Source organism: Schistocerca serialis, chromosome 1 (genome assembly GCF_023864345.2).
Source record: "Schistocerca serialis cubense isolate TAMUIC-IGC-003099 chromosome 1, iqSchSeri2.2, whole genome shotgun sequence".
NCBI classification, from domain to species: Eukaryota; Metazoa; Arthropoda; class Insecta; order Orthoptera; family Acrididae; genus Schistocerca; species Schistocerca serialis.
The window spans coordinates 487,418,675-487,436,932 of NC_064638.1; the positions used below are offsets into that span (position 1 = coordinate 487,418,675).

The window sequence follows — 18,258 nt, forward strand, 5'->3', positions numbered from 1 at the left end:
GGCCTTAATTTACTTTAATTCTTTCCATCTCAGCATTGTTTCACTGTAACTACTCCTTTCTTCACTTCTTTTTAGAAGGGTTGGAATTGTAATAGTGGCAACTATTTATTTACAGCTCATATAAAATAGATACGTGTTTCAAAGTTTTCCTGACCTTCAACATAGTCACCAGCATTGTTGCCAGTGATGTGGAAGTTGTAGGATACTCTTAGCAGTGCCAGTTATGTTGACAGTTCAAGCATCGCAGTCTATTGTCCTATGAATTTGTACAGTTCTGAATTGAATGGCGTGAAGTGTTTCCTTCAATTAAGAAATTGAGTTTAACTTAAGAGGGCTTAAGCCAGGGGAGTACAGTAGGTGGTATAGCACTTTGCAGCCCCATTAGTGAAACAAATCAGTAACAGCTTGCACTGTGCGTGCTTGAGCATTGTCATGCAAAATGGTCAGGTCTTGCAGAAAGTGTCATCACTTCTGTCTCTATGCTATTCATTTTTGGAACACAACCTACAACCAGCTTACAAGTTCTTTGTAAAACCCAAAACTCTCTTCAACAACATCCTCACTATGCTAATGATGCCTATGGTTCCTTTACTTTCCTAAATCCAAACTGGTCCTCTCCCATTATTTCTTCAACTTTGTGTTCTGGCCCTCTATTGAGTACTCTTGCAGTGATCTTCACTGTGTGTGAGATCAGACTAATTATTCTGTGATCACTACATTTCTTGGCATGTTGTTTCCTCACCTCTTCAACTTGTACTGATGTCTGCAACCAAAAGATTGTGATGAGAGTCGATATCAGCAACCAGCATGGTCTTGGTGTCTTTCACACCACCACTTTGCCTCTGTTTGATGATGAGTAAGTAGTCTATGTGATAACTGTTAATGTCTCCTGGGCTCTTACACGTGTAAAATTTACTCTTTGTTTCCTTTAACAAAGTGTTCATCGTGACCAATTTATTTTGCTGACAGTACTCCACTAGCATCTCCCATTTGTCGTTCCTTCTTCCTAATCCATATTGTTACATGTTGTTTGCTTCGCTACCTTGTCGAACCACCCTATACCAGTTTCCTATGATTAAGATGCTGACTGTCGCTCTGCCCTCAGAGTGAATAATATCTTCTATTGCATTGTATATTTTCTCCACTTCTTTGTCATCATGGTCTGATGTCGTGCACACCTGATCTGTTTCTGCATTTATTTTCACAAACATTAAATGATCATTGTGGCACATCACTTTAGTATCAATTTGCACTCTTTTGATTTCCCATCACTACTGCTATACCATGTTCAAAGAATAAATGATTGTGGAATTACCTGACACTATTTCACCATTGTCTGCCAACCCCATTTAAACTCTTTATGTTCCTTTCACATTTGTCCCTGTCTTTCTTCAGATTTTCCACTTTTCCTGCTCTTTGAAGTGTTCTTACTTTTTGTGTACCGATGGTGAAATTAAAATGTTCATTTCTTTTGATGACATCCCCTGAAGTACTCACCAGCCAGACATCTGAATGGGGGATTAGTTTACATCATAAACATTTTAATCTGAAAAATAGTATCATTATTCTCAGCCTTCCAACATTCAGCAAATGTAATAATGTGTTAGTCCTTCCATTTCTTTCCATATCACAGTATCGTGGCCAAAGAACTAGACTGTGGTGGGTTTCGCCCATGAGTCTTCAATCTTGATCCATCTAAAGCAGCATTTGCTCTGTGCCAAGTCGATACTGGTGCTCCCTATTGCCCTGTACCAGCCTACCTATTTCACCAGCTGCATACTCGTAGTACAATTAAAATAGTTATAATATGTAGTAAAAAGTATTTGTGCATCTGGCCCATTAACTCTGCTGTTTGTTTAGCTGTATTTAAGATGCAGCATTATTCTTGCTATGCTGCATGTTGCAAAGCAGGATAATAGTGTGAATTTGATTCTTTTAAAATCTGTTTTTTTTCCCCCCCAGTGAATGTGAATCAATGTGTTCAATGATTTGCAGGTGGCTATGACTCATCCAACAGCAGTTACAGCTTGCAATATGGATCTCGAAAGTCTTATAACTGATTCGAATCGATCAATCGCCACACTTGCCATTACAACGTTGCTGAAGACTGGTGCAGAATCCTCTGTTGATAGATTGATGAAGCAGATTGCTAGCTTTGTCAGTGAGATCAGTGATGAATTCAAGATTGTTGTTGTTCAGGTAAGGATACGTGTCAAATGAACAGCTTTAATCAAATTTATTTTTAATGAAAACGTATATGTCTATATTTTTGTTTTGACGAGTGATGCTAAGCAGCTTTACCTAAATTGGATTGAGCACTTTGCAGCAGCCTTCACTGACTTTCAGTATCTGTTATATTTTTCAAAGTAATAATAATTATAATTATTTTTGGTTATGTGAGTATGTATTACTCATTAATGAACATATCCATCAAGACTGTGCATCAGTTAGTTTAAATTTTGTGTAACTTCTTAACAGTTTATTTGGTGTTCAGTATGATATTTAAGAGGCTTTGATGGGTGAATATGAAATTGTCCAACATTGTTACATGAATTTTTCAGTGAGCCAAGACCTGTAACTCCCACATTTTTTTGGACTGCTGTAGAGGTTGATCATTCTCACTAAGTCAGCAAAGAAATTTATGTAGCAACCTTAATGTTTCAATAACCCTGGATGTCACAAGGTTCATCAGAGTGTGGATTTTTTTGTTGCCTAAGTTATGAGGCCAGTAATGCTGGACAGATTGTGTTCATAAATAACCAGTGTTTTTCTGATGGAAACTTACAACATTGCATAAAATTTTGCAGGCTATACGAGCACTGTGTCTGAAGTTCCCTCGCAAACACAGTGTGTTGATGAATTTCCTGTCAGCCATGCTTCGTGATGAGGGAGGATTGGAATACAAAGCTTCAATTGCCGATACAATTATCACCATCATTGAAGAAAATCCTGAAGCAAAGGAAACAGGTATTTTTATGATGAAATTCTGTTATGTCGTTCTCACTGTTCATTCCATTGTCTGAGTACTGTAGTGATATGAATTTTAATGAAATGTCTTTGCCTAGATAACAGATATTTATATTGTCTGGTCAACTCTTAATAATACTGAATTCAAACTGTATGATGCCATACCATTGAGATTGAGTGCAACTAACAAAACAACCAAATGCTTACAGGTCTCGCCCATCTCTGTGAATTCATAGAAGATTGTGAACACACAAGTCTTGCTGTTCGTATTCTTCATTTGTTGGGTAAAGAAGGGCCTCGAACAAAGCAGCCGTCGAGGTATGTCTGTTTCTATTTTGCATGAACCATAACCAACAATGTGTCCCACAGTATTGTTTAAAAAACAGAGCATAACTGACTGTATTGATTTACCTTGTAAATGCATAAGCAAGCACAGAACTTTGTTATTGCTTCTTATTTTAAATTTTTACAAAACAATCTTTTCATAGAGAGAGAAACTCTTGCTCCCTCGAAAGTAGTGCATGAAAGTAGAGATTTGCTTTTGAGAGTGATTAACAGCTGCCAGCCACTGCACCAATTGTCAATCCTTCATAGGTTTTCCTGCACTTTGCCACAGTCTTCTGGCATTGCAAGCTCTCTATAGACAGCCACATAACCTCAGGAACCTTACGATGTTCCATTTATGTAGTACCTAATTCTTTTGAAGTTATGTGGAATATTAACCCAGATAGTCCTGAATTATTTGTTTTTCAAAAATTGATTTATATCTTATCTACATTCATTCACAAGGTTGTAAGGAAGAAAGTAAAAACAATTTAGAGTATTTATTTTTATTTAGCCATCATGATTTAGGTTTTCCGTGATTTCCCTAAATCATTTCAGGCAAATGCCGGGATGGTTCCTTTGAAAGGGCACGGCCGATTTCCTTCCCCATCCTTCCCTAACCCGAGCTTGCGCTCTGTCTCTAATGACCTCGTTGTCGACAGGACGTTAAACACCACTAACCTAACCTTATTTTTATTTAGTATTTCCAAAAATGGGCGTCCTTCCAGAAGGACGTCAGGACAATAATGTTTTTAAAGTATATGATATTGCACAATTAACTTGATTTGGTTTTTATACTTTCAAATAAACATAAATAAATTTGAATTATGGGCTAAAACAGCTAATAAATACAAAAAAAAAAAACAAAGAAAATAACGTATACACATATTTTATACACTAGTATGATAAGACAAAAAGCAACAAACATGAAGTGGTTCGTCGCATTTTACACACATAGTAGTAGTTTTTTTGTGGCAACTTCGACATTTCAGCTACTTCTTCTTTTTTGTTATCTCGTCTGTTTGGTAATTCAGCAACATAATGTTCTATTCCATCAAATCTAGAATCTAGTTGTGCCCTGTTACTAGGACATCCTCTGCTGGTAGTGACTCTTTTGTTACTTTCAAGAATTGCAGTGACAATTCGACGACGAAACGTCGGATGATCTAGGGGTTATTCGTTGTGCTTGTAAAGATCCCAGGCATTTTGCTCTGCAATGTCTATAAAATCTGCAGTGAACGGGAAATACCAATTTTTCCCTCTTATAAAGCATCTATATAGGGATTAATTTTGGTCAGTTCGATCTATGCCTCCCAAGTTAGGCTGAAGCATGCTAATCCTTTTCTTTCGTTCCCTGGAAAATCTTGCTACAGAGCGCAGTGTTTGCACTCTGTCAAAGTTGGTGGCTACAGTAACAACATTGTTGTCATTCCAACGTACAATGGAAATCCTGGATGCTGAGTCAGAACAAATTTCATATGATCCTCCATTTTCTTTTATCATTTTACCTTCAAATGATAGAGTACAATTCTTAACTCTGTTTCCTCTTATTGTTCCTGTTGCTTCCACGCCCCTCTCTTTTAGGTAATGTAGCGCAGTAGCATTGAGCTAACTTGCTGGTAATTTATCTACACTTGGATTTTCTTCAGCACCCGAATCTTCATCTGTTACGTCACCAGTTGAATTTAGAGGAGGGTGTAATGTTACATTCACACCAGTATTAGGTATTTCCTCATCTTTTGATTCTAACATGTCCAGAAGTTCCATAAGTGTACATCGTTTTCTGTGAATACAAAATGACAACATATTACCCTGACGTCCTTCTGGAAGGACGTTTGAAAACATTATTGAATTACAACTGACAAAAACTTTCAATCGTAATATGAGCCCGTAAATAATATAGGTTAATTCTTTAAGATATTATATGACAAGTTTCAGAATTATTGACGCAATATGAAAGAAAATATACATATTCATCGATGACAAGGTCAGTCAGTTCGTCGATGGTAAAATCGGCCCTATTTTCAAGACACAGTTTCTCACTCACTATGAACGACAGCGTCAAACTGACTGTCGCAGCGCGCAACTGACTCTGCCTACTTCATATAACAATGCGTCACAGTCTGTTGCAACACTGGGTTATTCGCAAAAATAGATAATTTCAACAGTGAGTTACGTCGTTCTTCCAGAAGGACGTCAGGGTTATCGGGGTTAACCATTTTTGCCTTGTTTGATTTACATGATATTGCTTTTGTAATGTGTCATGTAAGCCAGTTGACCAAAATCCAGAAAATTAGAAAAGTCAGTTTTGCGGTATTGTTTTTTCAAAGATGGTATGAAACTTCAAAGATATCACAATATTGTTGAGGTTTGTAAACTGTACTGCAAGATGGTTGCGAAAAGAACTTGGCATTGAACATAAATTTTGGTACATCATCTTGGTATTTTCATCATGAGAGGTGCCCTTGACTCAGTTAGGAAAGAATAGTGGAGGAAATTGAACACAGACTTTGTCCAGAAGCTGCCCCATTATCTGACTGAACTAAATGGGACTGAGAATTTGTTATACTCTCCAGCATATTTCATCCTACATACTTCTTATTTAATATTCCTGCACTCCACTTCCTAGACTTCTTGGTAGATTTCTTCAGACAGTTTAGTATTTTATTGTCGATTCTTATATTAGTAATTTAGAAGTAAAGGTAACAACTCACCAAATAGTAGAGGTCCTGAGTCATCGACGACTGAAAACTTCACTAGCCTTCAGGTGAGTGGACGAGCATGTGCAAACCTCCCCCCCCCCCCCCCCCCCACCACACACACACACACACACACACACACACATATATATATATATATATATGCATACCAGCTACATTCTGCTGGCTGAGTACACAGTGCTGGGACTGCAGTTCCCCATGCAGACTAGGGTGAAGGTTTGTACTAGGTGGGTGGGCAAGAGCGGAAAGGTGTTGCAGGGGGTTGGATTGAGATGGTTGGGAAAGAGTGGCTAATAGTTCAGAGATCTAGGACTGTCAATGACAGTGGGCAGCAGATGCTTGGGATAGGAATGTGACACAAGGGTACCAGGACCAATAAGTTTGTGCAGTACATGGTGATAATGTGGCAGAGTAGATTGGGTAGGGATGACGGAACAGAGGAAGTGGAGGCTGTAGGGATTGTACAGGTGAAGGGTGAATGGATGTATTGATGGGTGTGAGGCAGAGGTTAGCAGTGATTGACACCAGGAGGGTTATGAGAATGAAAAATTTGTTGCAAGAAAAAATTCCATCTACTTAATTTGGAAAAGCTTGTGCTGGGGAGAAGTATTCAGGAGGCTTGCTGCTAAGCACAACATGCTCAATTTCAGTAGCTACTTCGCAACCTGTACTATGTAGATTCCCCCTCCACCAACTTTTCTGAACTACAGCACATCCTTTGTTCTTGTAATGCTCTTGTCCTCAATCTCTGCAACATCCTGCCCACTCCCACCTTCACCTTGCCACAGAAAACTAACTTTACTCACACTGCACCCTTACCCTCTGTCTGTCCACGTCTCTCATTCCTCTGTTCTGTCACCCCTGCCAGTCCACTTGTCTGTGTCACTGTATACTGCACAAACTCACCAGTGTGTAGCATTCGTATCCCATGCACCTCCTGCCTGTAACCCCCTCCCCCATCTACACCTGCTGCCTCCCTCCCTCTCCTTGCCTGGTTTCTCCCCTTGCACACTGTACCTAACACAACCCCTCACATCAGTTGACCTGTGGAACTGCGGTCCCAGCTTCGTATTCTCTGTGTGGGGACGGGGAGGCAGAGCACTCTAGCTCAAAAAAAGCTTTATCTTAAAACTACCGTAATTTTCAGTCTCGTTTGTATGCCTATTGATGACTTGGCACCTGTACTGTTTGTTAAGTTATTACTTTTACTCCCAAATTATTTACATTGTGGCATAGCTTTCCATACCATATTCATGGTTCTTATGTTCTTGTAACAATGAGTTATGTTAAAGTAACCCGATGCAAATTTAAATGCTCATGCATCTTTCCTTTCCTCAATTTCTCCCCATTTTTAGTGTTAGTAACATGCACTCAAAGTAGACAAATCAGGGTCAATGTTAAATCTTGTGCCAGTCAGTTTTAGATTATTGCTATGATTCCTTTGAAACAGAATATCAGAATGCTCTAAGATTGTGATTCACTTAAATACTGTGCAGTTGATTACTGTTGTAGTGGCAATAGAAAAGTTTCCTTGACTTCAATTTATCAACTGACAAGGAGAGGTCCCCAGTGATGGGATCAACACACTGTATGGTGATGTAGGTTAAGGTCCAAGGAATCACACCTTGCAACCATTCACCCTGGTGGGTGCTCATTTCTGAGTAATTAACAACAAAAATCGGAATTTTGTGTGACGTTCTTTAGGTTTAAAGGTAGTAGCTTTTCTTCAGACTGGTTCTGTAGCGTAATGGTTAAGATACTGAGTTCACATGCAAAAGGTTGTCAGTTTGAATCTTATCAGATATGCTGAATTATTATTGTTTTTAAATCTTCATTGACATAACTTGGATCACTATTTTTATTCAATTATTTGGTTTACACACAATTTTTTTTTTATTTGCCACACCGTTTAAATCAACATTTCAGCTTCCCCAGTTGCTCTTATTTTTTCTTCCTATCATTTTTTCCCAGTTAGTCTCTTTGTGCATGAGCATTTTATTATTTTTATTTATCCATCACAATGTTTAAAAATTTGAAATTGCTGATATGTTGGTTAAAAAACAGAAGATGAAATAATCTATTTGTATTGTCAGTGGAGCGCTGTCAAGAATGTATTTTTTGTTACAAGATGTACATTTTTTTTGATGGTAATTGTCATACAAACATTTGAAACATAAATTCTTATTGCACTATGGACAAAATAATGTGAATGATGATTTCAACAAAAGCTAGGATTATAAGTAAAAAGAAATTCAAGGAAAATAAGATATAAAAATAATGACTGCAGTAACAAGGACAAAAATGTAAGAGTAAAAAATGGATGCAATTAAATCAAAGGTAATACAGAGTGATAATCAAAATCCTGTAAGCAAGAATTCAAATGCCTGATAGGAAGAAATATGAGAGAATATAATGTATTTCATATTCTAACGTTTTTGACGGCAATTTAAAGTGAGAAGTAAACGTACAACCTTCCCACTTCTTTTATACGAGGTGACTCACTTGAGATTCACAGCCGATCTTCTTTGCTGGGTGCTGGAAAACTCTCTTGACTTCGTCTCCGTAGAATGATGCTAGGTATGGGAATATTTAAGTCTCTCTCTCTCTCTCTCTCTCTCTCTCTCTCTCTCTCTCTCTCTCTTCTTGTGAAATAAGTAGATACGCGAACTTTACTTTTCGTCAACAAACGGTATATTTGAACACCGTACAGAATAAAATTCTCACTTTCCACACACATATATGACTTCCAATATGTCACTCACTCCGTCCAACATTAGAAACAAATTTAACTACATTTATAAAAGATTTGGCTTAATAACCATGACTACTTCACATGAATCGTAAAATAGGTCTTGCTTCTAACAAGACTGGATTAAGTGTTTACAGGATTACTTTTTCAACTGTTTTTCTTTCACATAACAATAGTCAATGACACAATAGGCGCAGAGCTGCATAAAGACTCCATATTTCTTCCTCCCACATCTCTGGATTGCCCGACAAGTACCTGTCAGTGTCACTCGACCGCCACATTTACTGTCTTCTCGCAACTCACTTTAAACCTGCACACACGAACGTGGCATGCAGTAGCTAGGATTTTACTATCCCACACTCGTATCTAGAATATCGTGTGTTTGAGATGGTAGAAGACTGAGTGGTTCTAGAATTTACACAGAAATTTTCGAATAGCCCTGTTCCCCAGGATCCCTACCTCTCAGGTACTTGAGTGAGACACCGGAGGTGGTTTGGTATTAAATCGTCTCCTACAGAACGGACTTGTCCCACCTTCACCGTTGAAGTCCCTGAAGGAAATCCTATGGAAACGGCACTTGTTTGTGAGGGTTGTTTGAAAGGTGTGTTGTGTGTTTTGTGTTAGTCATGATTTATCTGTTCGTGTAAATCATGCTCTTATCAACAGTACCCACCCCTTTCAAAGTTTATACAAACCCTCCCATCTATATCACATCTCATAAAAGGTAAAAATACTCTATACAAAATAGAAAAGCTATACATTTCGGTATCACAGTTGTTTAACTAGTCACATCATATTATATTATCCATAAATATAATAATCTATTCGGCTTATTTTGTGTACATATCACTTCTTTTTGGGGATTTTCTTAAGTTGTTATCGATTTTATAGTCATATTGGGTTTTCTACGCAATATGACTCGAGGATAGTTCTAGATTTTAAAGGCCAGATGACAGAATAGTTTAAGATTTTAAAGGAATTTGGTGCAGGAAAACTGTTTTGGAAGAAACCCTGAAAACAACTCGGGATCCGATGGTCGTCACTCCACCCTTTAATTCAGAATGTTAACATCCCAGGGGGGAATATACAATTTTACATCTTCTATATTGTATTTCCCCTTCTCTGATCCACTTGTGGGATATACCAAAAATAACATCGTAGGATGGATTACCATTTGTACCCAGTATGGTCCCTCATATTTTTTGAAAAAAATGGGGGGTCACTTTCTTCAGAGTCAAGCTTTGAAGTTGTTGTTTTATAAGGACCAAGTCATTGACTAGGTACTGAGGTTTTACAGCTTTTTCGTTATGCTTACTTAATCTTTGTTGTGCTTTCTCAACTAAATTCTTAGAAACTATTTCCTGATTTACTTCATAATTGATATGCAGTTGTTAAAACATTTATTTAGAGGTTCTCCTATTAAAGTTTTGCCTATAACTTCTACAGGTGTCAACCCAGTCGATAAATGGGGTAACTCATTTAGGATAAGTTCAAAGTCTTTAATTTTTGTTGCCCACGAAGTATGTTTTTCGTGGCAGTAAGCACGACATAATTTTACAATTTCCTTCATTATTCATTCACACTGGTTTGATGATGGGTTATAATTGGATATTAACACTTGTCGAATACCTTCCCATGCTAGGAATTCTCTAAATTCGTTACTCACAAATTGTGGTCCATTATCCGTTAGAAACCGTTTTGGTTTGCCTACTTCTAGGAAGTAATGTTGTAAACAGTGTATAACCATTTGTGTATTTGCTTTTTCAATGGGATATAGTTTAACATGTTTTGACCAGCATTCTATGAGGACCAAAATATGATACTACTCCCTTTCCTTGTGGAATTGGTCCAAAAAGTCTGCTGCTGTGAGGTCGTGTAATGACTTAGGAATAGTAGGATACATTTCGTATTTCACATGAGTATTAGTCTCTCTTACTCTGCGGAAAATTTCACAGGTTCTAATCAAAGATGCTATTCCATGAGCTAGCTTCTTGAAATAATAAAACTTATTCATATGGGATATACATTTTTTGATTCTGCAGTGTCCATACCCTGTGTGAACATACCATACAAGTTCGTCTTCCATTACCTTCGGAATACATAAACGCCAATGCTGTGATGTTACACTGTCTCTCGAAAACAGGTTATGATCTATAATTTTCCATTTTCCTAACTGATTAGGAGGTAACGAGTTCTGGATACACATAGAAAATATTTCTGTGAAATAAGGATCATGGTGGATGTTATCTGTTATTCTTTGAGCCATTGCCTTTACCCTGAAGTTTGGATATTCTGCTGACATAAAATTAACGGCAAAAATAACGCCAGGTCCTTCCATATGTTTCAGTTCTTCCATTCCTAGGGTAGCCTAGGTAAAGCATCAGAGACTATTTTTGGAACCTTCTTACGTATCGTATTTTAATATTGTACTCCTGTAGGAAAAGCATCCTTCGCATCAACCTACTCTGTAGTAATAGACTACTCATCAGAAAGGATAAAACTTGATCTGTATGAATATGTATTTCTGATCCCCATACTAATGTTTGAAACTTTTGAATACTCCTCATAATCACCAATAGTTCCTTTTCGGTAGCTGTGTAATTCAGTTTGTGCTTATTTAGGCTATGGCTAGCAAAAGCTATGGTTCTGTGTTCTACTTTATTCGGATCCCGTTCTCCTTGGAAAAGTTCAGCAGCAATACCGTAATCAGATGTATGTGTCGAAATTTTAAACGGTTCACCCAGACTGGATGATGTAATATGGGTGCCTTAACAAATGCTCTTTTAATGTTTTCAAATGCATCATTTGCACCTTGATCACAAGTCCACGGTACTCCTTTCTCTAATAAATGTAAAATTCTCGGGTCATTCAACTCCTGCCCTCGTACGTACTGTTGATATTATCCAGCCATACCTATCAGTCCTTTTAATTGTCTTACATTTCTGAGGTGCAGACGTTTTTTGATAGCTTTTATGTGTTCAGTGTTTGGTCTAATTCCCTCTGAACTTGAGTTCATGGCACACAAATAACGATTTTGACAGCTTCATTATAATACCTTTCTCTTTAAATTTTTTCAGATTCTTGCACGAAGTTAGACAATGTTCTTACCAAGTAGCTGATATTATTAGGATATCATCTATGTATATTATCAAATCCTTCAATAAGTCTCTCCCTAGTGCTTCATCTAACGCAGATATAAATATGGACACAGAGATATAAGTCCAAATGGCAATATGTTGAAATGCTATGATTTTCCATCAAATAAAAAGGCTGTATATTTTTTTGATTCCAGATGTAATTTTATCTGCCAATATCCCGCTGTCAAATCCATCATGCTAAAGAATCTTGCCTTTTCAAATTTGGACAACAATTCATCGAGATTAATCGTTCAGTCTCTCTCCGTCTCTTTGTTAGTTCAGTGTACGAATGTCTAAGACTAACAGTACACCACCTGTAGCTTTCTTTACAATGACCAGAGGATTATTGATCACACTGGAACTTCGTTCTGTAATATTATTATCAATCATTTTGTTAATCTCATCCCAAACTGCTTCCTCCAAACTCATCGGTATTGGATACAGTTTTGCAAAAGAATGGAGTGTCATCTTTGATTTTGAACTTACAGGTATGGTCACTGATGCTACCTGGACAGTCGGAAAACACTACTTCATACTCCATTAAAATTTTATTTAAATCTTGCCTCTGTTGATTCATTAATACCTGGGATTCATTAACTTTGTCTAGTATATCAGTTTGATGTTTTCCTTGGGCCACATTACCGATTTTTGAGGGTTAATTGTGCTGTAGCTGTTAATCGCAGACACTGACACTCGTTTGTTTGTTTCTCAAAGCGACTATTTATCACAAAAGATGTCTAGCATCTACTGTCCCCTTTACTAAAACAAAGATGATGATCATCAAAGTTAAAGATGACTTTCAACTCTTAACAACCAATATAAACCAAACAGTATGTCTCTATTAATACTCTCTATTGTCAATAGCGTTTGACAAAATAATGTTTCCAGTACTGCAGTTCACCGGAGTTTAATATTTTACAAGTTTACTTTTTGTTCCCGTTATCCTAATTATGTATACTCCAGTCACTGGCAATAATGTTAAGTGCTATTTATTCTGCAGTGAGTTAAAAAATGCGTTTGAGATGAATGATACCTCACTTTCCGAATCTGTAAATATGTTAACCTCTGAAGTTTCCACTGTCCCTGCTGTTACAGGCAGTGGGTTATTAGTGTCTAAGCTTGGTTCTTCAAACAGAAACCATTCCTTTGTGGATATTTTGTATGTAAAATTAACATACTTACATGGAATAAGGCCTTCTAATGTATCTCTACGATCTGGGCCCCTGCCCTGAATCCAGCTCGAACAACGTTTTTTTCATTACTACTAAGTATGAGTTGGTTACCGTAACAAGGTATGTCATTCCCATTTTGTGTTTTTAGGTTACTTGGTACAGATTGTTGAGAAGTTACTGGATTTAAATTTGAATGTGGATGTTTATTTTTATAATTATTGTTACAACTTTTCTTATTGTACCAATGTACTTTTGCTAAGTTTGCCACGTGCCTTTTAAAATTATTTCCGCTATTCTTTTTGTAGTTCGAACTTTCGCTTTAGTGTAAAGTTTCATTAAGGTCCTTATTTAGTGCATCAGGTGCATCAACAAAAGACAACAACTCGGACCGAGCGAGGTGGCGCAGTGGATGGACACTGAACTCGCATTCGGGAGGACGACAGTTCAATCCCACGTCCGGCCATCCTGATTTAGGTTTTCCGTGATTTCCCTAAATCACTCCACTGAAAGGACACGGCCGACTTCCTTCCCCATCCTTCCCTAATCCGGTGAGACCAATGACCACGCTGTCTGGTCTCCTTCCCCAAACAACCAACCAACAACTACTCTTCTGCTGTTTTCCAACCACAACATAAGATGTCTTTTCTCGCATAGATAGGCAGTCGTCTAATTAAAATACGTACTAACCCTTCTTCTTCCACTGGCTTATCTAAATACTTTGCTCATGTTAAATGCCAATTAAAATATTTCCTCATAGTACCCCAAGTATTATTGTAATATTTTGGGTCCCATAGATCTGATATCAAGTTTTCTTGAGCACTGGCAGACCAGTATTTCTCTTTAAATTTATTTTGAAAGTTTTCCCAAGATGAAAACGTCTCGATGTTTACTGTGCCCCATTCTGAGGCTTCCCCTAGAAGGTACCCCACAGCAAATTCGATATTCTTAGATTCTTCCGAATTTTTTGGTAATGCTTGGTTAAATCTTTTTAATAAATCGATCAGATTTACATCTCCGTCCAGCTTAAATTTAGGGAATTGTCTAGATAACCCTGAATTAGCTCCCCATTGTAAATGAGTCACAGCTTCATAAGTTAATACCACATTAGGTGAAGTTACCCTTTTTCCTACTTCTCTTGAATACACTTAAATTTCTTCATAGGTCTTCTGTACCCTTCCTGGTATCATTAAGTTCGGAAGAAGGAATAGGTGACACATTCCCGGGTGCTATTCTCTCATTAACTTTTCGATCTAAAATTTCTTCAAATTGTTCCTCCAAACTACTTCCATTTATGATATCAGAGTTCGTTATTTTCTCTTTGAAATTTCTTTCTACATTATCTACTCGTGTACTGACACCTGTAATTTGCGTATGAATAATCGGTATTAATTCATTATTCTTATCTACACTCTCTTTCGAAGTATTCAGTCCTGCTTTACAGCATTAAACTTAACATTGCACACATTTTCAAAGGATCCTAACTTTTCATTAATTTCGGATTCCACATTATTACATCTGTCCTCAATGTTAAATTCTAACTTTTTTGATATATCTTGGAAATTGTCATTCTTTTTCTGACTAAGGTCAGTAAACATTTGATTTACATGAATGGTCAAGGAATTAGTCAATTCATTCTTTAAATCTATTTTTAAATTCTCTACGCTACTATTTAAGGCATCAAATTCAGTCTTAAGAGCACCCATGCCTTCGCATAGATTACTATTTCTTTGCTTTGCGAGTCGACTTTGGCATTTAGCAAACCTAGATTTGTCACTTGATTATTCGGAGTATCACTCTGGGCATTCAAAACTGCACTCTGGGTATTTAATTATGAATCTAATGAGTTTAACTTAAGACTCAGAGCATTTAATTGAGAATGTACCAAACTTAGAGTCACACTCTGAGCTTTGATTAAATTTACCAACTCAGCCCAGTCAGGTGTTTCTTTGCTAACTCTCATAGCCATAGCTGGTTCATGAGTGTCCTCAATTTGATGTATATTGTCCATGCTTTTATATGCTTTAGCCCCAAAACTAATTTTAAATACTACAATTAAACCAAAAAAGTTCACTCAACAGTATGTACCACTTGGTACTAAAGTAATGAAGTTTTGTTTCATGCTCACCCGGTGTAGAAGTCTTGTTGCGTAGGTGTGTGGATGTAGAGGCAGGTCAGCACTGGTGAACAGCGGCTGGTGCCGGCGGCGTCGGATGTAGGTTGGTTTCCACGTCTGAGTCCCTGCAATTTGTGTGAGAGCGATATACCCCCCACACTGGATCTTCTTGCTTGAAGTGCTTTACGCATATTTCTTCTTAGACAAATGCATCAAAATCTTATTTGCTGTTTTATAGTTGTGAATTTTCCATGTCTTCACTATTTTTCATTAAAATTTTGCTTCATTGGATACTTGAATGTATTCCAATGTCTTAGAGTAAATTCCTTGTCGTGTTATGTTTGGTTGTTAGGGCAACATGTAACAACTTCTTATCTAGTTTTTTACTTAAATTACCCATTTTCTCGGGTCCTTTCACACAGGTCGCCATGTTCTAATGGTTTTGACAGCGATTTAAAGCGAGAAAATGACGTACAACCTTCCCACTCCTTTTATACGAGGTTACTTACTTGAGATTCACAGCCGATCTTGTTTGCTGGCTAGCTGGCTACTGGAAAACACTCTTGCCTTCATCTCCATAGAATGATGCTAGGTACGGGAATATTTAAGCCTCTCTCTCTACTTGTGAAATAAGTAGATATGTGAACTTTGCTTTTCATCAACCAACGGTATATTTCAACTTCATATAGAATAAAATTATCACTTTCCACATACATATACGACTTCCAATAAGTCACTCGCTCCATCCAACATTAGAAACAAATTTAAGTACATTTATGAAAGAGTTGGCTTAATAACCATGACTCTACTTCACATGAATCATAAAATAGGTCTTGCCTCTAACAAGGCTGGATTTAGAGTTTACAAGATTACTTTTTCAACTGTTCTTCTTTCACATAACAATAGTCAATGACACAACAGGTACAGCGCTGCATAAAACTCCATGGTTCTTCCTCTAAAACATCTATGGATTGCCCGACAAGTACTTGTCGGTGGCGTTCGACCGCCGTGTCTACGTTCTTCTCGCATCTGACTTTAAACCTGCACACACAAACGTGTGACATGCAGTAGGTAGGATTTGACTATCCCACACTCGTATCTAGAATATCGTGTGTTCGAGACGGTAGAAGGCTGAGTGGTTCTAGAATTTACACAGAAATTGAATCGCTACACTATGAGGAGTAATATGACTTGACAAAAGAATATGAAAAAAGTTACATTTAAACCAATAATGATCAGAATTATTTTAATAAATATAAAAAAAATAAAAAAATTCAAAGAACCCAACTACATTCTACTCAGTCTCTTGCATGCAAAGTCAGTACCTTAACCATTACACTGCGGAACCAGTTTGTAAATTTAACTACCATTTTTAAAGCTATATAGCATCACACGTAATTTTGAAATTTCTCTCTTTGATTTCTCACAAATGAGGGCCCACTAGGGTGAGTGGCTGCAGGGTGTGATTCCTTGGACCCTAACCTACATCACTGTCTAGATTGTTTCAAAAAGTTGATCCCATCGCTGGTCGCCTCTCCTTGTGAGCGTTGGCATCTTTTTTTTATCACCATCACCACCATGGGGTCCTTCCAGTTAGCTAGGTAGGATATTTTTTGAGTCCTTCCAGCAGAATGTTTACAAATGATTTGCCCCCATTGATGGATTTTCTTCTTCACAGCATCTCACATTTTTCCCTTTCTTTCAAGATCGTCTTCAAATTTGACCCAGCTGCCTCTTTGTTGGTCCTCAAACTGGTTTTCGTGATGGCATTTCCTTTCCAAATATTGCCAGGGAAGTTTTAGGTTGCATCCATTTCACATGGCCAAAGCACTTCATTTACACTGTACATCTCTATGATCACTTCCACTTGCAGGTCTCTCTTTATGTGTTCATTTTTTATGTTTCCTCTCCTTGTAGTTTGTAGAGAGAACTTGAGGAATTTCATTTCACAAGTCTGCAGTTGACTTAAGTGATGTTGGTTATGACACAGATCTCCAGGCTATGACATGATAAGTAGAAGGCAAGTTTTGAATACAGTCTGTTTAGTTCTTAGAGAAGTTCTGTTAACCCATGCAAGACTTCATATTAAATGGAATATTCTGGAACCCTTTGGTTACACCATTCGGAACATAATGATTATCACTCCCCTTGTTTGCCACAATATTACTGAGATACATGAAATATTCACATTCTCCTCCTCCTCCTCCTCCTCCTCCTCCTCCTCCTCCTCCTACTCCAAAAACAGGTTCCGTGGAGTGGGCAACTTGAATAGTTTGAACTTGGTGTTTAACAGATCCCTTTTCTTCTGTAGCTCCATGTTGGGTGTTCCAACTGGTGTCCTTAAATATATTTCAAAGTTCATACGATAGTGTGTTCTGGAGTCTAACAAAGCAAAAACCTGTTATGCTGTATTTCTGTGGCTTTATGGCAGATACTTTGGAAGCAAAAATTGTCCTCAAAATGGAATTAGTTGCTCATCAGTTGACACATGTCTTCCAGTGGTACATAACATCAAATACTTACCTTGCAATGATATGATATGTTCAAGCAAACCAGTTGACTTGTCAGTCTTTTTACTCTCATCTCCAGTGTCTGTGTCATCGAAGTGAATACAGCAAAGTAAAAACAAGAATCTTCTATACGGCATAATAACTGCAAATGTATTGGCTCCATCCATATCCCAAGACACTTTGAAATGTTGATTGGAAGCATTGCAAGTCCCTGTGCATAGCAAGAGATACAGAAACGCATTCAGCTTCGCGTAGTCTCTATCTTGTGTATAAATATATGTCAAACTGTGCGCAATTGTTAATCATATAATTTTTAGTGCACACAACGGTGCCACCCATCAATGTATTATCAAAATAGAGAGAAAAGATTTCAGTTGGATGCTGCTACTTTGCCATAGGGTGCCTGGCTTATGAGAAAAAATGACAGTGTGGCTTTTGAATCTTCCTCTGTGACTAATTTGTTTCATGTGCCATTTAATCTGCTCATCTTTACTCATGAGTAACACTTGAATTTGGAGGTTCACCACCTGAAAATATAGCCACATATGAATCCATGTCATGCTCAC

The 18,258-nt window shown here is 37.6% G+C and overlaps 1 protein-coding gene across 2 annotated transcripts in view; it reads left to right on the forward strand.

Annotated features, from left to right (window-relative positions):
* The window catches only part of LOC126473806 (coatomer subunit gamma), a 107,942-nt gene that overhangs the window by 43,202 nt on the left and 46,482 nt on the right, over positions 1 to 18,258 (forward strand). For both annotated transcript variants that reach the window (XM_050101109.1, XM_050101118.1), the window contains exons 7-9: positions 1,996 to 2,199; positions 2,808 to 2,967; positions 3,177 to 3,285. In XM_050101109.1, coding sequence (XP_049957066.1) covers positions 1,996 to 2,199; positions 2,808 to 2,967; positions 3,177 to 3,285 — 473 coding nt within the window. The remainder of the gene's footprint in view (positions 1 to 1,995; positions 2,200 to 2,807; positions 2,968 to 3,176; positions 3,286 to 18,258) is intronic.